Source organism: Pleurodeles waltl, chromosome 5, assembly GCF_031143425.1.
Source record: "Pleurodeles waltl isolate 20211129_DDA chromosome 5, aPleWal1.hap1.20221129, whole genome shotgun sequence".
NCBI classification, from domain to species: domain Eukaryota; kingdom Metazoa; phylum Chordata; class Amphibia; order Caudata; family Salamandridae; genus Pleurodeles; species Pleurodeles waltl.
This window is the reverse complement of record NC_090444.1, coordinates 211,957,711-211,984,485: the sequence shown is the minus strand read 5'-3', so window position 1 is coordinate 211,984,485 and position 26,775 is coordinate 211,957,711. Positions and strand designations below refer to the sequence as shown.

Here is a 26,775-nt window from a genome sequence, read left to right as displayed (position 1 = left end):
CAGTATTCGGAACTGATTCAGATTTCAGAGGAGACCATGAACAAGATTTCTTTGTGGCTCACTCATATGGATGCATGGAATGGATGGGCGATTTTCTCATCAGCTCCGGACTTGGTGATAGAGTCAGATGCCAGCCATTGGGGCTGGGGAGCACGATGTGGATCAATTCAGACAGGCTACCTTTGGTCTCCAGGCAAATTGAATTACACATCAAGTGCTTGGAGCTGTTGGCGGAGGCGTTTGCAAATCAATCCCTTTCTCCCTGCAAAACTCATTGTTGTATCATTCTCAGGATGGACAATGTGTCAGCGGTCCGAAATATCAATCGCCTCGGAGAGACCAGATCTCGCCTTTTGGCAGAGATAGCAAAGGATTTCTGGCGTTATTGTCTGGATCATCAGATTTCGGTGATAGCAGAGTATATTCCGGGTCGGTCCAATACAACAGCAGATTGGAACTCTCACTTCCTCCCAGATTTCAGCGATTGGAAGCTCGCTCCGTAGGTAATCCAAGCACTTCAGAAACAGTGGGGGCCTTGTCAAATCGACTTGTTTGCCTCCTGGTTGAACAATCAGCTCCCGGTCTATTACAGTTGGAGACTGGATTACGGATGCATTCCTTCAACCCTGGCCTCAGGGACTTTTGTATGCCTTCCCACCGTTTGCCATGATTCCGAGGGTGATGGTTCAAATAATTCTGCAATCAGCAGAGATGATCTTGGTGACTCCTTTTTGGAGAGATCAGCTTTGGTTCCCTTTGGCAATGATGCTGTCGTGCAATTTCCTAGGGATCATTCCAAAGAGAGAGGATCTTCTCTTAGACCCTTCAGACAGAGTTCATCCTCTGATCAGGCAGGGACAACTGTCTCTGATGGCGTGGAGACTTTCCGAAGACGTTGGCAAGTGCCTGGAGTTTTGGACTGTGCATTGTTTTTCCTATGTCAATCGTGGGCACCCTCCACTCATAAGAGATCTGAGCAAGCCTGGAGGAAGTGGCTATGTTGCTGCGGTGAAAGGTATATGGATTCCGTGGGATCGGAGATTCATGTCATAGTCAATTTTTTATTGGACTAGGCCTCACAAGGTTTGGCCTACCGAACAATTAACAATTGCCGTTTAGCTATCTCGGCAGGTCGTCCTCATATTCAAGGTAAGCCTGTGGGTGAACACCCTATAGTGTGCAAGCTCCTCAGGGGCATTTGTATGGTTAAGCCTCCTCAACCAAGGTATTCCTCTTTGGGGGATGTTAAAGTGGTTCTACATTTTCTTAAAACTTGGCCTTGTAATGAGGACCTTTCCCTGAAACAGCTTTCAGCTAAACTTACTACAGGGAGTGCAGAATTATTAGGCAAATTAGTATTTTGACCACATCATCCTCTTTATGCATGTTGTCTTACTCCAAGCTGTACAGGCTCGAAAGCCTACTACCAATTAAGCATATTAGGTGATGTGCATCTCTGTAATGAGAAGGGGTGTGGTCTAATGACATCAACACCCTATATCAGGTGTGCATAATTATTAGGCAACTTCCTTTCCTTTGGCAAAATGGGTCAAAAGAAGGACTTGACAGGCTCAGAAAAGTCAAAAATAGTGAGATATCTTGCAGAGGGATGCAGCACTCTTAAAATTGCAAAGCTTCTGAAGCGTGATCATCGAACAATCAAGCGTTTCATTCAAAATAGTCAACAGGGTCGCAAGAAGCGTGTGGAAAAACCAAGGCGCAAAATAACTGCCCATGAACTGAGAAAAGTCAAGCGTGCAGCTGCCACGATGCCACTTGCCACCAGTTTGGCCATATTTCAGAGCTGCAACATCACTGGAGTGCCCAAAAGCACAAGGTGTGCAATACTCAGAGACATGGCCAAGGTAAGAAAGGCTGAAAGACGACCACCACTGAACAAGACACACAAGCTGAAACGTCAAGACTGGGCCAAGAAATATCTCAAGACTGATTTTTCTAAGGTTTTATGGACTGATGAAATGAGAGTGAGTCTTGATGGGCCAGATGGATGGGCCCGTGGCTGGATTGGTAAAGGGCAGAGAGCTCCAGTCCGACTCAGACGACCAGCAAGGTGGAGGTGGAGTACTGGTTTGGGCTGGTATCATCAAAGATGAGCTTGTGGGGCCCTTTCGGGTTGAGGATGGAGTCAAGCTCAACTCCCAGTCCTACTGCCAGTTCCTGGAAGACACCTTCTTCAAGCAGTGGTACAGGAAGAAGTCTGCATCCTTCAAGAAAAACATGATTTTCATGCAGGACAATGCTCCATCACACACGTCCAAGTACTCCACAGCGTGGCTGGCAAGAAAGGGTATAAAAGAAGGAAATCTAATGACATGGCCTCCTTGTTCACCTGATCTGAACCCCATTGAGAACCTGTGGTCCATCATCAAATGTGAGATTTACAAGGAGGGAAAACAGTACACCTCTCTGAACAGTGTCTGGGAGGCTGTGGTTGCTGCTGCACGCAATGTTGATGGTGAACAGATCAAAACACTGACAGAATCCATGGATGGCAGGCTTTTGAGTGTCCTTGCAAAGAAAGGTGGCTATATTGGTCACTGATTTGTTTTTGTTTTGTTTTTGAATGTCAGAAATGTATATTTGTGAATGTTGAGATGTTATATTGGTTTCACTGGTAATAATAAATAATTGAAATGGGTATATATTTTTTTTTGTTAAGTTGCCTAATAATTATGCACAGTAATAGTCACCTGCACACACAGATATCCCCCTAACATAGCTAAAACTAAAAACAAACTAAAAACTACTTCCAAAAATATTCAGCTTTGATATTGATGAGTTTTTTGGGTTCATTGAGAACATGGTTGTTGTTCAATAATAAAATTAATCCTCAAAAATAGAACTTGCCTAATAATTCTGCACTCCCTGTATGTTACTATGCTTTCTTTCGTACAGACGTATTTCGGATGTCAAAGCTCTGGACTTAGCAGGTAGAGTTTCATAGAGGTACATTTTCTAGTTAACGCGTCAAGAATTTTAGATTCTACTAAAGACACGGAGGTGAGGATTATCCCGTCCTGGTTTGAAATTAAGCATGACATGTATTTATTATGTACATTGCACTTGCTTTATTGTTGACTCCTTCTGGAGTTTCCTTTTCCAATTCAAGACGTACAAAAACATTGTCAAGGTGTATTTCTTACCCCTCCTTTCCTAATGATAGGAAATGATGTGTAGTACAGTGCATAAAAGCTTATGAAGATGTTACAAGAGAATTTAGACATGAAGTCTCTGGTCAGTTACTCATTGCCTTACAAAAGCCTTTTAGACCAGTTTCAGCAGCAACTTTGGCTCCTTGGATCCATTGGTTATTAACGGAAGCAGGCATTGATACCTCTATGTTTGAGGCTCATTCTGTCAGAGGAGCCATGGCTTCCATGGCGTTTGCAACAGGTGTGAGATTGGAAGATATCATGAACGCAGCTGAATGGTCCAGTGATTCTACTTTTATAGTGTTTTACCAGAAACCAATAGTAGATGTGGTGTCAGGGGTGGTAAGTAATCTTTAAACTAGCATAATCCAAAGCCTCCGGTCCTGACATAGAATTAAAAATTTTCTAGTTAACGCGTCAAGAATTTTAGATTCTACTAAAGACACGGAGGTGAGGATTATCCCGTCTTTGTTTGAAATTAACATGACATGTATTTAATATGTACATTGCACTTGCTTTATTGTTGACTTACCCAGCCCTTTAAGAGTTAGATATTAGTTTTGTTTCTTATTTTCCTCAGGGATGAACGTTTCTACATCTTGAAGGATCTAGAGAGAGCGTTTATAGAGAATCTGAGCGCCTGAATTCAAGGACATTTCCATGGAATAAGGGGCAGAAGCGGTCATCAAGTTCTGGATTGGATGGATGGAGCGTTTTTTCTGCAAGTTCTTTACACTGACTTTTTAGGGTCGAGTCTGCCTTGTATGCGCTCGCGCATGCGTATCACAGTAAGACGCTTAAGTGTTTAGAAAATGGCTCGGAGCCCTGTCGACGTCACGTCAGTGTTTTTCATTGGTTCGTGGGCTTGCCTAATAAAATCTGCTTGCTTTCATTAGTCGAAGGCATGCATACGTCATGCCTTTTCCGGTGGCTAGCCCTCCTCGAGCGCATCGACCAAGTACAGAAAACATGCGAGGCTCGCTGTTTTCTGTCCAGCTCGTGGACTACTTTTTCTCTAATTTACTAGCGCGATTTCGCTTGGCAGAAGTCGATCGCTTTACATAGTTAATTGCACTTTTTCGGGTTAAGTACTTAAATGCACTTTTGCCGATAGGTGAAAAGTCGGGTTAGGAGTTTACAACGCTATCAGCTCTAACATGAGCAAACGCGAGACCTGTTGCATTGCAAATGCTTATTGTTATTCCTGTTATGGCAAAGAAAGAGGAAGGATTATAGTGTTGGAGGTTTATATGGAGGCAGGAGTGGCCTGTGATTGAACAGGAGGGGTTCATGGGAGATGTAGTTAAAAGTTTAATGGTTGTTTATCGGCTGCTGTTTGTCTGTAAAGGTAAGAGAAAGCATAATCCTCGCCTCCCTGTCCTTTATAAAATCTAAAATTCTTGAGGCCTTAGCTAGAACATTTTTAATCCTCAGCAACTGTCAGCTTGCTCAACCCTTCAGAATTCACCCCCTGGATTCCAGAAGTGGAAGCGTCACAGTTACCAATCAACACATCACTGCACCAGGCTCCTAATAAATAGAATACAACAGTTTCTTACAGAAATAGCCACTAAATTCATGACGTTCCAAAATGGCCGCTGCATTGATTTCGGTATTCTTAAATTCAAACCAAGCCAGATTATCAATTTCTTAAATTTTGCCCCAGGGGACTTTCGTGTAACAGTGCTTGTGCGGCTGTAAAGGAACGAGCCCATTGAAAAAGCGTTACTAGCCTTTGTTTGGAAACTATTCGTGTTTTTATCTTAAAAAAAAAAAAAAAAGCAAATATAGTGGATTGATATACTTTTGTAGTACTGGCTATCATTAGTGTAGTGGGATAGCTCATAAAACCTTGTTATATATTTGACAGTTTCCTCAGAGGAGTCTGCGTCGTTAGGCTGTGAGTCTGTTGTGCTGGAGATGTGCCGAGTCTAACATGGCCGCCAGGGTTTCCCATTCGGCCCCATCAACTGCACTAGCTTTGCCTGCAGTACACTTGTGACTGTATGGATCTAGTAACCCGGAAGTGTAAACGCAGCTGTGGGACACGGCTGTGGTGCAGGCTGCTCAGTGACAGCCCAGGGCGGTGCTGATGGTGTCTCCGGGGCCACCAGGCCAGTATGATCGCCCGCAGAGACAGCGACGGCGGGGAACTTGGTCGTTTCTACACTGTCACTGAGCCCAAGAGACATCAGCGCGGTTACACCGTATACAAAGTCACCGCCAGGGTAAGTGTCAGCTCGTCGGGGAGCATAGTACTAACAGTGCTTACTGCATAATAAAAACACGGTCTGGACAGCCAGCTGGGTACCACGCTGCATAAGGCACTCAACGAAAAGCACCGCACTGTACACACGTACTGCACAGTCGATGATTTTACGCAGAACTAATTGCATTGACCACATGGCTACTATCTCTGTTCAGTTCAATACTGCACATCCTACTACAGGCACCGGCGCTTATTGCACAGCCAGCTGCAGGAAACACTGCACGTCCAACTTCACATAGAACTTCACCCGACCATGCAACTGGTCACACTACCGAGCACCATAGACATCAAAACCTGACACAAAGCACAAGTTGCTGCACACAACACTTCCATGCCAACAGCTCAAGACACCTTACTGCACACAGCACACCCAGGTATATACATCTCAATTCAGTACACTCTGCGATGCCTATTATATTTGCATTTACATTATTTCATTGTTAAAGAACAAACCTACACCGGTGGCATATTGGCCGCATTTAGTTAATCACAGGTTATTCGAGCTACCATACCAATAAGGATTAAGCCACGTATTTAAAGCTTAGCTGGATTTGAGCGAATTGTTTTCTGAGCGAACATTTAATGTTAGAGAGTTCCAGTGCATTGCACACATCCTCCAACCGAGGAAGCCCCCCCCCTCATTTAAGGAACACTTAATTTTTTTAATTGGTAGGAGGCATTGGTCAGCTGATTTTAAAGCACGACGATGATGAAAACAAATAAAACGAGGGTAAGTAAGTGATTGATTGTCAGAATGTAAGACTTTATACAGCCGACACATTGATTTATATAACATTTTGGTATAGAGGCAGCTAGTGGAGTGTGTTAAGCACTGGATCATTGTGTTCTTGTCTATAACCCCACTATCTTTTGGGCTGTCGCATTCTGGACTAATTGAAGTTTTTCTGGTAAGGCACAAGTAAGTTCTAAATAGTTGCAATAATCAACCAGTGATTAAATGAAATCGTTCATGATGGTAACATTATGGAGAAATTAGAGTAAATAAGTGATCTCATGAAGCACTCTCAGACAGTCTTGGGGCAAACATCGTTGTATTTTCTGAAGTGGGTTCACTCAATAGAAGATTGTCTTCTATAAATCTGATAAGTGGAATGTTGTTGGTGTCACAGCCCAGATCAAACTGGACCACTGTAAGTTATTTATAAAATAGTATGATATTTTGTTACTTCAGAAGACCTGGAAAACAGCTGATCTTACACTTTATGATTTTGATTGTAACTCTTTGCCTGCTGTTTCATTTGTTCATGAACAAGGTCTTAGCGAATATCATCAACAGGCACCTTACCAAATACCTCAATGACCACTAACTACTTTACACCACTGAGTCTGGTTTCAGACCCAACCTCAGCACAGAAACTACCCTCATCGCCATCATGGATGACATCTGCATGACTCTGGACAGAGGAGACATGGCAACCGTCATCTTCCTTGAAATCTCTGCAGCATTTGACATTGTATCTCACCCTATCCTCACCCAATGCCTACACAACATCGGAATCCAATGAAAAAGGACTCGGACGGATCTGCCCCTTTCTGACTGGAAGGACCCAGTCAGTCATCTGTTTTGCAAAAAACAGGGAAACCCATGTCCCTACAAGAAAACAATTAGTCTTGGATACCAGAGGTGAATTTAGGTAAGACACAATGTGTTCATATGTAAGATTTAAAAAACATTGTTTATTAACAATCAAAATAGTAGGTAGTGCCAAAAGAACAAAAATACAAATGTACTCAGGCAAACAGAAGTGACAAATATAAAAAATAATCCTTTTATGTCATAGTTCAGATAAACATGAAACAGCCTTATCAATTCAAATATACAGTAAAGGGTCTGCATGCAAAGTTGACAACGTTTCAATCCTTTCAAGGTGTAATGATCGTCATCAGGATACTTAAGAATCAGTGCCTGAGATTCAACTGTTTGGCAAGTGGAGAGAAGAACTAGACATATTAAGTAATGTATCAAACACTTTTGTTTGCCTAAGCACATTATTCTGTTTGTTCTTTTGGTGCTGGTTGGTTTGGTGTTGGTTTGATTGTTATCAAACATTGTGTTTTTAAATCTTACATACTAACATATTGTGTCATAACTAAATTCATCTCTTGGATCCAAGAATAATTGTTTTCCTGTAGGGACCGTTTGTCCTTTAAAGTACCAGTCAGTCAGCCTGACACCATACACCTCGGATTCACGTGACCTCATCTGTGGAGTTCCACACTGATCCACCCTGAAGAAGAAGAATGTGTCGGTTAGGGCCAACTCCTGAGAGTCAAAGGAGTTGGCATACAAGTTCAAGGACTCCAAACTGTTTTGGAAAGTAATTAATTCTATTAAAGGCTATCGTTTCCATGCTCCAGATTTCACTGCACACATTACTGCTGGTTAGAGGGTGGACCAGTTTTTCTTTTTTAAAGTACAGTTACTCTGAATCTACTAGCAAGGCCCACTGCATCTTTCCTCTGACACCCTCTAAGGAGATTTTCTTTGAATATTCAGAAATTGTCCATTCAGGAAAGCCTTTCTTGGAAAGTGCCAGGGCCTAACGGCATACACCTGAACTTGTTTACAAGTCCAGTACTAATCTAGAGTGCTGTGTATTGGGGCTGTATAAGTTCCAATAATGTAGTGGGACGATAAGCTGATTTCATGATTTGGCCTTTTTGCTGGCTAGGGCAAAATCTCAATGAGTTGGAAGGCTTTGTTCCTGCTTGGACGTATCCAGTGGCGTGACACAGTGATTGGCTAGGCGGAGACAGGGTCTGTATTCCTATGAAGTAAATAGACGTTCAGAGTCCACGAGCATCCCATCGCTTCCATGTGGGGTAAACTGATCTTTTCATTCAAAAAAGACTTAAAAGATGACCCTTGACTGTCCTAGGCTGTCTCTTATGCTACATTATTGTTCTACTATATGTAATTGTGGCTGGTAAAACCCATCACAGATCCCTTTCCACAGTTGGACTTCCCTTATGGGAGGCGAATGATCTACCGACAGGTGTACCGGGACACTGAAACCATCTAGACCATTGAGCGTTGTGGTAGCATCCTCTCCATTTGTTGTCAAGACAGTGTCAGGAAGTCTGCTGCTGATAAACAGCTGGGAAAAGAAGGGAAACAGGCAACAAAGACATCCCAGGTACCCCATCTACCTAACTGCCCCTTCACACTAGAGTTAATTGAGACACGGCAACAATTGTGAAATCAGAGATTTCAAGAATAGCAGCTAGATGAAGAACGTGTGAAGATGCAGGAAGGCAGCAACAGTTTGAGACACACATAGAGATTGTGTTACAAAAGCAACACCATCATTTCTGACACCCAGTTATATAGAATGGACATGCTATGGATTTGAAGGAGGGTAGTAGCATAGAATAGCATGGTCTTTCCTTTTCCAGTTCTCTACCAAAATACCTTGAGGAAATGTGAAGAAAACTGTTAAGTCTGAGCAGTTAGCAATGGTGTGGAACTATGACCCAGCATGGAATTTCCTCTCCACCACTGCACCAAGCCTGAAGATGGGTTGAGTGTCCAGCAGGGAACTTGTATGTAGGCACCTCCCTCCACAAACACTATGCCTTGTCTGAACAGGAAACTTCGTACCTGATCTAGACCCCACCGAACCCCATCAATTAAAGAAGAATTGTCATAAGTAAGGGAGCTGCTGAAAGTTTTGACAGCAATGAGTTTAGTCAAAAGAGGACGTTTATACTTATGTTGTCGTAAATAGACCCTTAAAGAATATCACCCTAGGTTGAAGGTTGTGCCACCGGGAAATGGAGTTTGTGTATAAGGCTAGTAAATGTGAACATTTTTTGTCAAATTGTGAACATGTTCTGAGGTATGAAGTTCAAAGGAAGTGCTTTTTCAGGCCATATGCTTTCAAGTGAACTCTGTATTCTTAGCAATGTAATCAAATGTATGCGTTTAATATGGCTTGCGCTTCAAGCCGAGTGGGCATTGTCTGTGAAATTGGCTGGACAGCTAGTATTCATTGTCAGCATATGGAGTACTGGATAGATCCTTAGCTGATTTGATGGGCTTCACCACACAACTACAGTGTTTATCACGTTTGCAACATCAAACAACCCTGAGAAATGTGGATAATGTGTTGGGCTGGCCTGTGCTAATCAAGTTGTAAATGGATTGTAGTCTTATTGGAATATTGTAGGTACTAATTTCCTTGTTTTCAAATATGACTGTCAAGTGCTTTGTCGTATGCTGCTCATACTTCAATGCGGGAAGTTATAGACAAGGGAACATTGTTGGAGTCCATCAGTAACTGCAAAAGAAAGGGCACATTTTAACGGATGTAAATGTTGAATGGTTGTAGAAAAAAAAACTCTGCCAGTGGAGACAATGAGGTCTAGTTACTTTGTGTGTAGCTCTAATAAACAAGCACATATATCTTTTGATGACTTGATTTCGTATTTCAGCTTGACCATCACTTTGGGGATGGAATGCTATCAAGTATGGTACTTGCATACTTAACATTAATCTGTAGAAGCACATAAGACTCCAAACCTCTGTTTGTACATTAATTTGCATGATCAAATAGAAAACACTAAGCTAATAATAGAAGTGCTATTGATACACTTAGCAAACCGTGAAATGACGCGTTTTGAACACTGTTTACACAACAATTCATCTTTAGCAAAAAAAAAAGAATTGACAATGACATGTTGTCAAACACCAGTTAACGCAGTCAGTAGATCTTGCTGGCAGCAAGGAATCTTTAAAGTGCCTTTGTTGGCAGTGGTTCAGGTTTTTTTTAATGCTTATGGAAATAAGTCCTGTAAGATTTCAGCATTACCAAGCTCTGGGAAATGTCTGTTGTAAATGGTGTAGTTAAAATAAGTGGAAAAGAGCACACCTCATCAGCCACCACAGGGCCCCATGCTTTCTCAGGAACAGCTGAGTAAAGAAGGAGCATTCAGTGATGGTGTTCATGGTACCCAAGAGCCCACCTGCTCCCATACAGCAGAATCACGAGTTTCAGTCACTGAGTGATACTGGAGGGCTAGCGAGGAAGTAGTAGCATAGTAAGAAACCAAGACAATGCTGGGGAGCTTGTTCAAAGTTAGTTTTGTATAAATGCAGCTTTCTTTATTCCCTCAATGGGACCGCTTTTCATGGAAAGCATAGCAGTGGCAAGAGATGGAGCATGCTGCCTTCTTACCCAGTCTTTTGCATTGCCTCTCTGAAACCTCTGAAATGGTATGGCTGTAGGTCCCAGTGAGCACCTTCTCCACCCAATTTTAATGCCACACTTGCAAGCACAGATCAGGAATTGGGAATCCCACAAGGGTCAGATGACTTGTCTCCCTGAAAGTTAGGCCTTGCTGAGTAACGGAGATCAACCAACAGCAAGTGCACTCATGCAGGATTTGCCAGCAGTGGGATTCACTTTGGTCAACAGAGCTTCTGTTTGCCAGACAGTCCAAGTCTATACATCTGTAAATAATGGTAGATTACGTAGCAACCATTTTAAGTTACTAATTGATTTAATGAAGGTTGCACGTTCCTGTTACACAGTAAACTTCTTTTGACTTTTTAGTTTAATTGATGTCTGCCTACTTTCTTTCTATGATTTCCTGAACTGCGTCTGGTGTAAAAATTGTGACATTAACACCAACCTCTTTCCTGTACCCAAATAGTATTGCCTTTCGGTTATGCCATTTTTTCAGTGCTTTCAGAACTTGATATTGTGTTTATTGTTATTGTGAGTTATTGGGCTATGTACCCAGCAGCTTTTCCGGTAAATATATAATTATACAATAATTTGATGTGCAGCAATTGCCATGGGTTTTATTAAAAAAAACACAAACTGAGTCTTTAAATGAATAGTTTACTGAAAGGTGCAGCTCATACATACGTGGCTATCCTCATCTGTTATCATAAATAAGCAAGGTAACTCTGTTGTTGAAATAAGTTCTGGAATGGATATTGAGCGACATCTCAGAGACAATCAAATGGATGTTAGATTCTCCAATACAAGTCAGCCATTGTGAATGAAGGAAAGATCTAAGTACATCTCAACCCTTAGTTTATACCAACACGTACAATTTCTTCAAAATACATTTTAGGACATTACAAACTCAAAGCAGATGTGCAGTGTCCTTTCTTATTCTTCGTTACCACCAGTAACCTGAATCCCTTCTGATATTAGAAAAAGACAGTGAAGCCTCTCTGGGGGAACACATCCCAGACAATTTCTGCAGACTGCAAAGATTAACATCCTCTTGCTTTGTTTTTCAGCAACACAAATTAAATCTGTCCTGTGTATCACAATGTTCATTCCTATGTAGAGGTTTAGGATTCTGCTTTAAACCTAGAAAATGTAATCTAATTTAATATAAAAACAAGATATGCATAATCTACAAACAGTATATTCATTGGACATACACTGAATCAGCCTGGGCTAACAAGGAAAAAGTAAGCTTTCCTTAGTAGTTGAGCCAAAAGTGTGTATGCATTTGGATAGTGAAGTGTTAGGCTCCTGGATCCTAGCTTGTCTGATTTTCCATGCAGTGGGTATATGTAAAATTCTCTACAGTGAAAGATAAACATAGTTTAGGTTGGAAATTGTAATATTATTTACTTTTAGACATGCGTGATGGAGTCACTGCATGTTTTATATGCTAGCTGAATTAAACAGGGATGATAGTCAGTCACCAGCACCTTAGCACTCCCTGAACAGTGAATCCTGGATACAAGGGATCATACTCGTAGGTGCTCTACATAACTTGTATGAGCCACTAGATATCATGTAGGGTTGATTCCCTCTGATCGGTGAGGAGAGAGTGTTGGGCAGAATAGAGAACCTCTGAAAATGCTACATCAAGGGGATGATAAAAGAAATCAGAAGAGGGACAATGCTTTCCAGACTAGGAAAATGCTGATCTCTGAAGCTGACAACTTCAGAACCTAGAACTTGCCTTGGACCACACCCTCTTCCAACTCCAATGATTATAAAAAGAGGTTGGCCATAGACTCAACCTCACATGAAAGAGTAGGACCTTCAAACCAACCCCACCAATGGGATACAGTAGAACTGTGAAGGGACGCACCAGGGCTGAAGAGGGATATAAAGCAGACGTTAGAGCTGGTTCTTGGTTCTCTTACAGTGGGGTATGACTAAACCCACAAACTTTCTACTGAAAACCACCCCTCTTGATTGTTGAGCGAGAACTTGAGAATGTAAGCTGAAAACTAATGACATTGAAGACTTAATTATTATGTCACAGTAAGTCTGCTTGTGCAAGGGAACAATAAGTCTCTTGTTCTGTTATTGAAGTATTTAGGCTAGAATAGTTAAAACTCATTAGATGCTAATAAAGTGATCTAGATAAAAGGACTTAGTCGATAGAGAACATACTGTTGAGAGAAAATTACATGAAACAGATTTTGAAAAATGCATATCTGTAACAGTGTATTCAAAATATGATGTGCAAACAGCCCATAATTCACAAAACATTTTTGTTTTTAAATTTTCTATTACATGCAAATGCCTGGGCATATAATATGGAGTTACCATGAAGTGTCCATGGTAGAGCCTTAACTTTTGAGGCTGATGCAATAAAAAAAAAAACTTGTTCATGGAGACAAATTAATCTTAGAGAATGCATAGCATCACATAAGCAAGATAGCATTTTTGTGTTTTACTTACTTCCAATCACTTTGTGTGCTCAAGAGTCAGTCGGGTGCCAAGATTATAGGATACGTTCCTGAGGTTTAAAAGACTAAGCCCACAACAGTATCCAGCCTTATCATGAATGTAATACCTGGATGTGGGTAGCTCATACAATCGTGAATATTTATACTTTTTTGCTAAAATCAGTCTGATTTCTCTTTATACAATTTTTGTATAACATACTTGTTAAAAATGCAAGAAGTAGGATGGTTTGAAGGAAGCGTTAAGGACAATTTTTCATTAAGAGGTGACCTGACATAATGAAGAGAGGCTAATCTCTTAGTGCACGCATCTTCTCTTAGAAAGATGAGATTTGGCTCATTTGATGTGTTTTCCATTTCCATACCTATATTGTTTGATAATTGTCATAACATGTTCATCTTTTTTATATATATGTATAGCTACGTGTTGCAGTCTGCGGTAACCACTGTCTGGGTCTTTAGCTTTGGTTTTCTTACTTTTCAGTGTATGTACTTTTTTGGTTTGCTAATTGCTTTGACACCGTTGGACAACTTTTCACTTAATTGGGAAGCTTGTTGACACATCTAGCTAAGTTTTGAAATGCCAAGTGTTATGCCCATCTGTCCAAAGGGAAAGAGTGCTACAGGAGTTCCAAAAAGAAGTGTTTTCCATTTCAGCTCCTATATGAATTCTAGTGTCATTTGGAACAAACGCTGATGGATGGAATTACATTAAACTGGGCAGCAAATTACTGATTGACTAAAAATAAGCCCTTTTTAGGGTCAATCCTGCAAGAGCACTTTTAACAATTTTAGGTCAAGCTTCGAGAGCACTGTTGTTAACAATAAGGGCTTGGAGCCCGTCTGTTGTTTACCATTTGTTGGCTTGCTTGGCACTCTTCTTTAAAGCCTCGTAATTGATCACTGCAGGTTTAGCATCATTTCTGTTCCTTTCTGTGGAGCAGGGACCCAAGCACTGATTCATTCAACTTAATCAGTGCCCGTCTGCTGCTCACTACGTGATTGAGGTACTATTTTGTTCGTTGTAACTTTTAGTGCCATGCAAACAGAAGGCGTGACTGGCCCAAAAACTTCTCCAGCAGGACAATCAAAACTACAAAGATTTATTTTCTATGGTTAACTTTCTTTTTATTTTGCCAAGTCTTCTTTTCTCACGATGCACTCATGTTTTCTCAAGTTTTTTGCTCGTGGGCGCTGTTCTAAAAATATGAGGAATATCTTGTTCTAAACATTACAAAGTGACATTATTAATCCTTTGTTATGTGTAATTTCTGAAATGATGCTTTAATACATAATCGTGCAGTACAGTCCAATCCACCGCAGTCCAATCCACCCCACCTCGCCCACACCAATCCACCCCACTCAATCCACACCACCCAAGACAAGTCCATTCCACCCCACTTCTATCCAAACCATTCACCCCAATCCAATCCACTCCAATCCACCACACTCCAAACCTCCCAACCAACACCACTCCAATCTGCCCCACTCCAGTTCAAAGCAATCTGCCCCACTCTAATCTGCCCCACTCCAGTCCAAAACAATCTGCCCTACTCCAATCCAAAATAATCTGCTCCACTCCATTCCAAAACAATGTGCCCCACCCTAATCTGCCCCAATCCGATCCCCAACAATGCCCCCCATTCCAATCTGCCCCACTCCGATCCAGAATAATCTGTCCCACTTCAGTCTGTCCCACTCCAATGTAAAACAATCTGCCCGTTCCAGTCTTTCCCACTCTAACCCGCTTCACTCCGGACCAAAACGTTCTGCCCCACTCCAATCCATCCCACTCCAATCCAAAACAATCTGCCCCACCCCAATCTGTACATGTGTAATCCAGACCAATGCACCCACACCATCCCAATTCACCCACTCAAATCCACAACAGTCCAGTCCAGTCCAATCTACCCCACCCCAATCCATTCACCTCACCCCAATCCAAGCTGCCTCACTCCCCTCCCAGTCCCTTCCCAATCCGTCACACTCCAAGCCAAAACAACCTGCCCCACTCCAGTCTGTTGTGCACCAATCTGCCCCACTCCAATCCAAAACAATCTGCCCCACTCCAGTCTGCCCTCCTATCTAAAACAGTCTGCCCACTCCAATCCAAAACAATGTGCCCCGATCTAGTCAGGCCGACTCCAGTCCAAAACAATCTGCCCTACTCCAGTCTTTTCCACTTGAATCCAAAACAATCTGCCCCACTCCAATCCAAAACCATTCACCCCACTCCAATCCACCGCACCCCACTCCAGTCTACCCCACCCCAATCTAATCGACTCCAATCCAGTCAAATCCAATCTACTCCTCTCCAATTCACCCCAAACCGCCCCACTCCAATCCACCCCAATCCAGTTCATGCCACCCCAATCCAGTCCACCCCACCCTGCCCCACTCCTCCCCAAATCAATGCAATCCGTCCCAATCCACCCAACACAATCAAATCCTCCTCACACCAATCCGCTCCACCCTCCTACAATCCAATCTACTCCACTCCAGTCCGTTCCATGCCAATCAAATTCACCCCTCCCCAATTTACCCCATTCCATTCCACCCCACTCCATTCTACATCAATCCAGTACACACCACTCCATTCACCCCACTCAATCCATTTAATCTGACTCCAGTCGACCACACCTCAATGCAATCCACCACACGCCACCTTGATCCAATTCAGTCCACCCCACTCCAATCCACCCTGCTCTAGTACACCTCACCCCACCTCACTTCAGTCCACCCCACTTCAATGTAATCCACGCTATCCAGTCCACCACAATCCACCCCTACCCCAATCCAATCCACCCCAACCCAGAGCACCGCATTCTGTCCATCCACTCCACTTCACCCCACCCCAATTCACCCCTACCCATCCCTCACCCCACTCCAGTCCAGTCTAATCCATCCCACTCCAATTCACCCCACTCAAAACCAACCTACATTAATCCAGTTCACCCCATCCCATCCCAGTCTAATTCACACCACCCCAGTCCTATTACTCCAATCCACCCACCCCAAACCAATTTAATCCACCCCAGTCCATTCCACCTCACCCATTTCAGTCCACCCCACCCCACCCCTTTCAGTCCACCCCACTTCAGTCCAGTCCACCCCACTACACTCATTCCAACCCACTCTACCCCAGTCCAGTCCCCCAAACTACTCTAGTCCGCCCCACTACCTAAATCGACTTCAGCCCACTCCACCCTATTCCACTCCACGACACTCCACTTTGTGGCACTCTCTGCCTCTGAACCACTGAACTCTACTCCCCTCTACTCACTCTACTCCCCCCTACTGCACTGTACGACACTCCACACAAACAAATCTAGTCTGCGACACTCTACTCCCCTCCCCTCCCCCACACCACTCTAGGGCACTCCACAACACTAACTTTTAGCCATGCTGAACAGCAGCCACACTGGTGTACAGCATTACAAAAACACTTTGCCAAAGTCAATGCCTCTTGTATAGGCTAGACCTGTTGGATTTGCCAATGCTTGTTATGCATTGGCATAAGTCCGTTCAATCGTTTTTGAGATATCTGCATTATAGAAACATGATAAACAGACTTTGAAGGATTAAATTATAGATATCTAGGCCATTAATCTGCAGATGCTTCTCCAATCTGGACCCACAGATACAACAAAAAAAAAAATCAATGGTTCCCTATGGACAAGTGATTATTTTTAACCTCAGTCCATTTCAACATTTACAGATCCTCTGAGACCATGCTCAGAGGGGCCTCATCTAGGTGTGTGAACAAGGCACATACACTGCCTGGTTCTGATGAACACCTTTCGAAGCGGACTCCCCTGTGCATTTCTAAATAGTGTTTCTAATGATGAGTGGTTATAGTGGGGCACCAATGTCAAGTTGAATTTCTCACTGTGTCTGCTTTAACAGGAGCAAAAACAACAGATGATGGACGGAATGCAGAGCAAGTCAAACATTCATACCGCAGTCACAGATCTGGGTTTAATCCATCTTTTTTCTTTTTTTTGCTTGCCATGCCATTCCAGTTTGGACCCAGCCATATGCAAATCAGCCTTGACCCTGTTCACCATGGGAACAGTTCAGCCCGAACTGCCAGGCCAGGTCCTCCCTGAACCCGAAACAGGCATCTTGGGACCAATTTCAGGGTATTATCCTTCATCAGCCATGCTAACTTGAATCTGATGGCATAGCAAGCACGGGACCCACGTCGGGGCATACCCTTCCCACTTGGTGCGACAAGTGCAAAAACAACGGATGATGGACGGAATGCAGAGCAAATCAAACATTCACCCACAGTCACAGATCTGGGTTAATCCATAATTTTTTTTAATTGATGGATTAAACCCAGATCTGTGACTGGGAGAGAATGTTTGATTGGTTCTGCATTCCGTCCATCATTTGTATTTTGTTTCCTTTTGTCACCATAAGTGCGCCAGGTATGCCCAAACGTGGGTCCCGGGCTCACTGTGTCACTGGATTCAAGCTAGCCTGACTGATGTAGGGTGATGCCCTGAAACCGGTACCAGGATGCTTGTTTCTGATCCAGGGAGTACCTAGCCTGGCAGTTCGAGCTGGACTGATCCCATGGGGAACAGGGTCAAGACTGATTTGCATATGGCTGTGTCCAAACTGGGGTGGCATGGTGAGCAAAGGAATTGATGGATTAAACCCAGATCTGTGACTGGGGGAGAATGTTTTGTTGGTTCCGCATTCTGTCCATCATTTGTGTTTTGTTTGCTTTTGTCGCCATTAGTGCGCTGGGTATGCCCAGACATGGGTCCCTGGCTCACTGTGCTACTAGATTCAAGCTAGCCTGGCTGATGAAGGGTGATACCCTGAAACCGGTCCCAGGATGCTTGTTTCCAGTCCAGGGAGGACCTAGACTGGCAGTTTGGGCTGGACTGATCCCATGGGGAACAGAGGCAAGACTGATTTGCATATGACTGGGTCCAAACTGGGGTGACGTGGCGAGCAAAATAATTGATGGATTAAACCCAGATCTGTGACTTGGGGAGAATGTTTGATTGGTTCCACATTCCGAGCATCATTTGTGTTTTGTTTGCTTTAACAGGCCATATGTGGTTACCATTGCTTTAAAGCATCATATACTGTCACCTTATTTCTTCTGCATTCCTTTTGGTGGCCCAAAAAGTGTCCCAAGCAGATATTGTAGCCCATTAAATGTCTTCTCCGCTTCCAGCAATTGTCCTTCTGTCTTACCTCCTCTTTGGCCCATGGTCTTCCCCCCTCTTTGGCCCATGGTCTTCCCCATTTTACCAACGTAATGCACTTCATGTGACTGTCTCACTTTCTTTATGCTGATTAAGGATTTTGTTTGCTCAGTCTCAATGACGTTATAAGCACTTCTGCGAAGTCGATAACTCATTGCATTGTTTAATGCCTTCTAGAACAATTTGCCAGTTGTTTACTTTCCTAAGTGTATGTGTACTTTGTAGAGTAATAAACATCTACTAAACTTTGTACTGTAAAGTTATGCCATACAGAAGCGGTATTGAGCTTGTGATTGTGCCTCACTTTCAGAATAAATGTGATGATCTCTCCTTATTACCTCCAGACAGCACCTGTAAGGAAAGCAGAAGGACATCTTAGGAACACCTTACTCTACATAACTGCGATAGCTTAGCCATGCCCGACTTCCAAAAACGTGTGGTGAAGAAACGTCATTCTAGCCAGAAAACGTGTTTTTCTTAAATTCAAAATTAACACACAGAGATTGTGATAACATTTATGATTTCAAGGAGGGCTGCAAATTCATTAGCTAAAGCAGTCTCGGGGTGTATGTAAATGTTATTGTTTCCTAGTTTGGGAATTACCACCTGGTGGTAAATTGTAACCCCCACCGTGGTGTGTTATATATTGTATCCACTATTGAAATCCTGGTACTCGTGATTGGTTATTCTGCCTGCACCTAAGATTATTGCTCCCTTCTTAGAAGGTTAAAGAATTAAATGCTGACGGAATCACTCGGTCTTTAGATGACAACTGGGGACATGTAGGGTTCTTAAAACATCTCCCTAAGAAGAACATTCTTCCCAAGTGGGGATTTCACCACATGGGCTGTCTTATCATGAGTGTCCTTGTAAATGCCAATTGTTGGACTCGTAGCTCCTTTACTTACATACTATCCAAATATTTCAAGACCAATTAGCAAGTTCAAGAAGCAGAAGAGTTCAATATAGAAAATGTATAGGATCGTTTCAAACATCAGTGTTTCTGGTGATTTATTTTGGTGTTAATGTCTTAAAATGTTCAGTTTAGGACGTTTTCAAATTCATGAAACATCTGCCACCAGTACTGGCATTAAAGCAGTCGTGGCAGTAAAACTGTTTTGGCTTTCACCTGTACGCTGGAGCCATGCGCTGCAGCTGCTGAGTCCAGATGTTGTATATGATTCACTAAATTTACAGGCTTGATTTTTCTTCGTTTCTGTATCTTTTTATGGTTCATCTGTGGGCCTCTTTTTCGTACTTTTATTCAGAAGTGGTCCTGCTATGTCAGAAAAGTAACTGCCTATGAGACACGTAGTTTGTACTATCTTGTCTCTTTGCTGTTTTTAGTTTGTACCCACTACTAACTATTTTTCTTATTTTTTCAGATTGTTTCAAGACGAAATCCGGATGACGTCCAAGAGGTAGCCTTATTTATACTTGATGTTCTGGTTTGCAGTGTCAAAATGTGTGGTTGCCCCACCTTGACATTTTGTGGGGCATACTAGATATCAGCCTTATTTCTAAATCGATATCCTATGTTCAGGCTTACACAACAGAAATGTAGTTCTGCTATGCTGGAAGTATTTTCCTCTGTACTGTCATTTACGTTTAACTTAGTCAATTTGCAGTAGTAAAGTTTGGAGGAGGGACATGCTTTGTCTATTCAGAATTGTGACCAGGCCATATATTTCTTTGCCTGTGTCAATACTATGAAGATTACATCAACATGTTTGTGTGTCTTGGAGTATTCCTTTATGTATGAACGCTAGAAGTGGTTGTAATTGTACATCAATGAAGTAAATGTGAAGGCTGAACAGGAAGTACTTTACTGAAAAATAAATTAAAATATAGTCCCACTCCAGGCCTTCCAGACAATTATTGAGGTATTCTTCCATGCCTCACATAGAATACCTTACTTACCTTTTGTAGGGTTCATCTTTCTTGGAAAACTCTGAACATGAGAAATGTCAGCAACTTCAACGTAACTATAATACTTTAAGCACTTTTTATGGGGGTCCTTTAACTTCAGTTTTTCCGATTGAAACATCTTTTAGGTTACATACTTTAAAGGTGGATTAAATTACAAAGGCTACCCAGTAGTATTAACAGTTGACTCTAGTCAAGTGTGTTACTGTTTCTTACTATATAAAATTGAGTTATTCTGTTTAAATTCAGACCTGCATGGCGAACCTTTTGCATTGAGATGTATGCTCTGCTTGAAAGTAGCCATTCTGATAATTAGTTGTATGTCTGTTGATGCATTGCACGTCCTTTGCTTTGAACTCCTGGTATCTGTTAATAGTCTCTTGCCTACTTATGCATTGTGCAAATGTGTGTGCCTATATTACGTGTAAACAAGAGTATGATCCCTGCATTACCACTGCCCGTGTGCTTCCCATATTACACTACACATGGGCAATGCACAACTTTAATCCTAGTGAAATTTCATTTATATGAGGCAAAAACACCGCCTGTATTGATCCAACAGTGTCTTTCATTAACCATGTAAGAGCCTTCAATACTTTGCTGGAATTCTGATTATCACCATCTGACACAGTGCAGGAGTCTGTCTGATATATACTGAAAAAACAAAGTTTACAGGGACGTTATAGTTGGGTTCTGAATTTACTTGTACAAAACCATAGAAATCCAGCAGTTAGAGTTCTTTCAAGTAACTATATCTTGCGCCCTGCATCATTTTACTTAAAGCCCTGGGGAGGTCGGGCTTTAAGGGCTCTGTGGCCAACCCACACGGCCAAAGGCCATGCCTAGTTGTGTAGTTATAGAGGGTTGGCTGCAGGCTAGGCCATGCAGCCAACCCACAGCATGCACTGCCTTCGGCTGTCCGTGGCACAGGGTTGGGAGTTTATAGGGGGCTGGGTGCAGGCCCTGTGGCCAACCCATGTTGCGCACGGCGAAAGGCCCTACGCGGTGGCGTATGGATTAACTTAAAGTAATTAAAATTACTTTCTGTTAAAAAATAAATCCTAGAAATTCAGTACACATGGCAGCCCTTTCTTCTGATAGTAGCAACGATTGTACTTTTTCTGCCTTAAAAATTGTGAGCCCATGAGAGTTGTAAACATTCTTTTTTAGACTTGTATTTTATTTTGTGCCAATGGACTTTTTTGTTTTCAGTCTAGATTGGGTGGTCCGTTGTCAGTTCAGCTGGTGGAGTAAAGAGAGTCACAGTCATTGTATGCTATTTTGATGCATTTTGTGCACAGTAGGGAATGGCATTTTGTGCTGGTTGTATCAGATTGTTTCTAGAGTGCGTATTGGTGTGGTACGTGACAATATTATTGATTTGGCAGCTCATTCTCACGTATTTGGCCTTGGTGTCTTGCTTTGCACAGTCGAGGTTGGGCACAACGGGGGGAGCAGGAATCATCCCGGAGCCCCGCCTTATGCATGCTATCCGGGGTGAAGTAGGCGCAGTGTAAATAATATATTTGGATGAGGCGGAGCCGAGGTGACACGGTCAGTACACTGGGCGCCATCATGGCATCACGCCAAACCTTGTCCTCGAACTGCCCCAAGCATCCCTCCCACCGGGATCTCAGGCTGGCCATGGGTTCCTGTGTGTTAATGCTCAGGGTACGATAAATTTGGGATATTCCTCCCTTCCCCAGCGCTCCCATCAGAACCTTAGCGTCCATCAGAATAAACTCAGGTATTGCCATGTCCCAGGGGGGTATGTAATTTCAGTGCATGTCTTAGTTGCAGGTATTTATGAAATTTGGTATTTGGAAGGGAATATTGTTGGAGATCTTGAAATGGAGCATATGAGACCCTCTCCAGACATCGCCTAAGAGTGTAATGCCAATGGTGTCCCATTTACCTAATCCCTTCAGGGAAGCAACCTCCCCCAATCATGTGCCTTGCCACAGTGGAGTCTGCTGTGTAAGTTTAAACCACCAACCCGTGGATTGTTGAGCAGCCCTCGATCCCCTAAATATTGATCGGGTTACCTCCGCTGTGGTGCACGGTATAGCTGCGACAGTATGCGGGGGAACCCTAGTGTGAGGAGTTTGAGTTGCTATGCCGGGCCTGCCCACCCACTCCCAAACCAGTCGTGAATCACCAGCAGCTGGGAGGCAAGTTAGTACAGGCGCATTTTCGACATCTCCAGCCCCCCCTCATATATTCCTCTTTGGAAAGTGGAAAAAGCCAACCGGGCATGCAAGTTGGGCCACAAGAATCTCTTGGCCATTGTCTCTATCTCATTGAACCAGTGTCTCGTGATCATATAGGGGAAGCTTTGAAGGAGGTAAAGGAATTGTGGCACTACCATCATTTTATATAGAGCGATCCTACCTATGACATTAAGGGGGAGTGTCTGCCACCTACTAAGATCCTCTTTGACCTTGCAAGTCAGAGGCGTAAAATTAAGGGACCACGCCAGCTCAGGTTCTTGGTTAATAGTGATGCCCAGGTAGCGAAAGCTGACCCGCCAGATGTGACTATCTTGCTGCCAGTCAAAGGTGTCCCTCGCTAGATGTAATGGGACCAGGATTGATTACCAGCTCCGATGCCTCCGCGAAAAGGTCAAGGAGTTGAAAGTAGCGAGGCCCATTACTAGCTGGATCAGCTAAGTATAAGAGGACATCATCTGCATATAGGGCAGTGCAGTCCTCGTGTCTGGTAGGCCATCTCCATCCCTGTATCAGGGGGTTGTACCTCAGGATCCGCGGCCGAGGGTTCAATTGCTAGCGTGAAAAGCAGAGGGGACAAAGGGTAGCCTTGCCGGGTCCTGCACCCGATGGGCAAAACACACGACAATGCCCCATTCACTTGGTCCCGTGCTGACGGGCTAGAGTAAAGTAGTTGCACTAAGCTGTGGTATCTGGGGCCTATCCCTGCTTTTCTCAACACTTGGGTCAAATAGGACTAGTCGACGCTATCAAATGCCTTCTCAAAATCTACAAGAAGCAGCACTAAGTGAAGGGGCAAAAGGTGACGATACGCCAGGGACACCTGTAAGCGCTTAAGACAATGACGCGTGCTCCTCGTGGGCATAAAGCCACATTAGTTAAGCGGATTAACGATTGGAGTACCCGCGCAGGTGTTGAGCCACAGTGCTGGAAAAGATCTTTATTTCAGTGTTTAGAAGCAATATGGGGTGGTACGCCGCACATGAGACCGAAGGGGGGCCATGATGTTACAATAGTATTCTGCTAGGTATCTGTCTGGGCCTGGCGTTTTGCTGCCACCAGTGAGGCAGTCGCCGCATTGATCTCCTCCAGGCTTGTTGCTTCGTCAAGCACTTCTATGGAGTAGTATTGCCAACCCCCTGGCTCCCTTACTGAACCCAACATGGTATACTCTGTTAAAACCGTACAGCACAAGCATATTACATTGGGATCCAAACCTGGGGTTAAGAGGAAAAGGGGAACACTCACAACGTCGTATTGCCCCGGGGGTCCACACCACCAGAGCCCCTCGCGGGGGTGTACCTACCGAACCCCAGGCTTCGGGGCCCCGGCTCGTCCTTCCGGCCTACCTCTAACCGGGGACCCTGCAGCGGCCTCAGTATTGGCTGTTGTCCAGTCTGTGGGGGACCCCAAGCGAGACCCCAATCGCCTACGGGCCAGGGGGACCCACCCGTGACCACCACCGAGTTCACAGTTCGGCTGGATCCGTGGAGGCCGAACCCACGAACAACGACCAGGGGCAGAGGAAGGAAAGGCAGAGAAGGGCTGGGGGAGGTCCCACTGCTCCCCCAAGCCCTATGGTGCATGCAGCTCCAGAACTCCCTCTGCCCAGGCCCTCTGCACCGTCCCCACTCACCGGCTCTGGGACACGACCCTCTCCTCGCTCCCTGCCGCTGCCGCCTCCCTGCCGCACTCCGGGCCCCTCGGGCGGAGGGTCCTGTCTGCTCCGCAAGGCCTTAATCCGCCATTTTGGGCCTTGGGTGCAGGGCACGCTAGTCCGTCTTGATGGCGGCGACCCTGGATTCCGCTGCTCCAACCGGCTCCAGGATGTACAGGGGGTTGGCACTGTTGTGTCTAGCCCCAGTAGGGTGTTGCAGAGCAGGACACTGCAAACGATGTTGGAAGATGTCAGACCGGTCCGGAGCACTCTTGGAGTGCGACCACCATACTGATGCCCCAAGCCACGCCCCAATCTGATGTTTTTTACTACTGTCCTTTTGGGCTCAGATACCATTCTGGGCCAAGCTGTGGAAATCATTCACCTTGCTTCGTGTCAAGTGGGTATTATCACTGTCTGAGTATGTTTATGATGAATGCTAGCGTAGTCCAACCTTTGTCACATGGTTAAAAGTCTCAGTATTATGATATCAAATATAGTACCTAGAGCAGGGTCCAGGAGAGAAGTGGGATAAATGTTTAGGACCTAGAGCCAGTAACTGAGCCAGTAAGTTTCAGGATTCAACAAGCACACACTAAACAAGTTTGCTTCAGATCCCTAAAAGAGATTTGGAAGGACTAGAAGAGAGTTGGAGGACAAATCTCATGGGCTGGACCACTGAGGCGCCAACAACAAACCCCTAACTAGGGACAGAAAGCGGGAGGCCGAAGCCTGTGAAAATGTGTGGGCTAGATTGGCAGGTTGTATTCAAATGGCCCAATCAGCAGGGCCCCACGAGAGAGGACACCACAATTAAAAGGCCAGGGAGTCGCATGCTTTCGGCGTGAAAGGATTACGAGGGAATGTGGCTGCGCAGCACAGTAGTATCCTTGATGAGCAAGCGTGCATGCGTTGGGCGCACTAGTGCAACGAGCACTGCAGCGGGAGTGGAGGCCTGAAGTTATATTAGTGCACCTGGGGGTAACGACCTTCCTGAACTGGAGATTACGCACATACTTGGGGCAAAGATAAATGGACTGACGGCAGTAGCTTGGCTCATTCGACCAGCAGAGTTAATTGAGTCAGAGATCATACCCCGCTTCAAGTGGAGGGGAGCAGGTCATAACGCAGCATTGAAAAGGTCCAGGAGGAAAAAGAAAACTACCCTGTCCAATGTGTAACTCAAATGGTTGGGTATTTGTGAAGCATAGACTCATCAACCTCAAAACACAGGGCTATTATGAGCTAGATGGAGTTCACGTGATGGGAGCAGGTATGGGTTTGTTTATACTTAGCATAGGTGGGGTGTTGGAGCAGCTAGGTTTCAAGTAGGTAGACAGGAGGAGAGCCAGAGGGGGAGCTGCCTGAGGTCATGGAACCACAGGCAGTATGGTGGAGAAAGCACAAAGGGACAGCAGGGGTAGTGCAATAGCCAAAGGAGGAGCTGCTCACATGAGTGACCTTGTGATGCCTCACGAGAGGGGCACAGGGGGCAGGCCACTCAGGGGCCCAAGAAAAAGTGCAGCAGTGGGTGACAGCACTTGCAGTCGTGGGTAGGCAAAGGGCCTGCCCACAACACTCTGCAGCAAGGTTTAGCCTAGAAGTCCCAGAAAGTGCTAAATCCTTGCAGAAATGGGGCTATTCGCCCTGGGCACTATTAGGAAGTGCTGGAAAAAAAGGTGACCGGTGGAACATGAGTCACAAATAATGAGGACAAGAACATTGGACAATGTTTGGTGTTATGATTTTGAACAGTGATGTTTGACCAATTTTGTGTAAATTAAAACTGCAGCTGTTTTGTACCAGCATCGAATCATGTCTGGTCATAAGGAAAGGGTGGGTACATGCAAGCGGGCTGGGAGTGCACAGGGGACTCGCTCATCTGAGAGGGGTTATGGGTTAAAAGAGAGCTGTCCAGTTAGTCTGGAACTGGTTATGTGAAGAACGGACATATCCTAACAACCTTCTTTCTCTTTCCAGAGAGAATTTGTAAATGCTTTGGGGTGCTGCCAACTTTATGTTTGAATTCATAAGCAAATAAGAAAGCTGTTGACTGTGAACTTTGATATTCACGAATGTACACACCTTAAAACATACATGTATGCTCAACTCACTCCTCCTTTCCTTATTTTTGGAGACTTGGTGGTTAACTCAGCCCAGACCTGGATCCGACTATGTTGAACCTCTCTAGAAAAATACTCATTTATACCTAAGAATTAATTGGCCCTTATCCCTGAGCACTTGCTAACTTAATACAGTTGCCCTGAGTTCCTTTTTTGGAATCATATGACGCCCCACAAGTATTTCACACTCCTAACATTTATTTGCTCTTTTAGCCTTCAACATTAATATCAGAATGCATTATTTCAGTATGAATTTCTACCATTTCCTTTACGTGTCGGAGCGTCATCCTAGAAACCCAAAACACACCAAATACCTGCATAAATTGAGTGAATGTTTCTTTGAAATATGGTTGACACATAGGCTGAGTCAAACACTGTGGACTGACCCTATATCCCAACAGGGACGTAACAATGATTTCAAAGTGTGAGATGAGAAAAGTCTATTTTATGACCAGCAGAGAGCTCAAGAGTTAGCAAT

At 44.0% G+C, this 26,775-nt stretch overlaps 1 protein-coding gene across 5 annotated transcripts in view; it reads left to right on the top strand.

Moving 5' to 3' along the window:
* The first annotated feature begins 5,187 nt into the window (after positions 1-5,187).
* Positions 5,188-26,775, top strand: part of RPS6KC1 (ribosomal protein S6 kinase C1) — a 546,019-nt gene continuing 524,431 nt past the window's right edge. For 2 of the 5 annotated variants that reach the window (XM_069233903.1, XM_069233904.1), the window contains exons 1-2: positions 5,201-5,401; positions 19,749-19,784. In XM_069233903.1, the coding sequence (XP_069090004.1) occupies positions 5,294-5,401; positions 19,749-19,784 (144 nt within the window). In that variant the 5' untranslated portion in view covers positions 5,201-5,293. Of the gene's footprint in view, positions 5,402-19,748; positions 19,785-26,775 lie in introns of all 5 variants that reach the window. The other 3 variants (XM_069233902.1, XM_069233905.1, XM_069233906.1) reach the window with 3 other exon arrangements.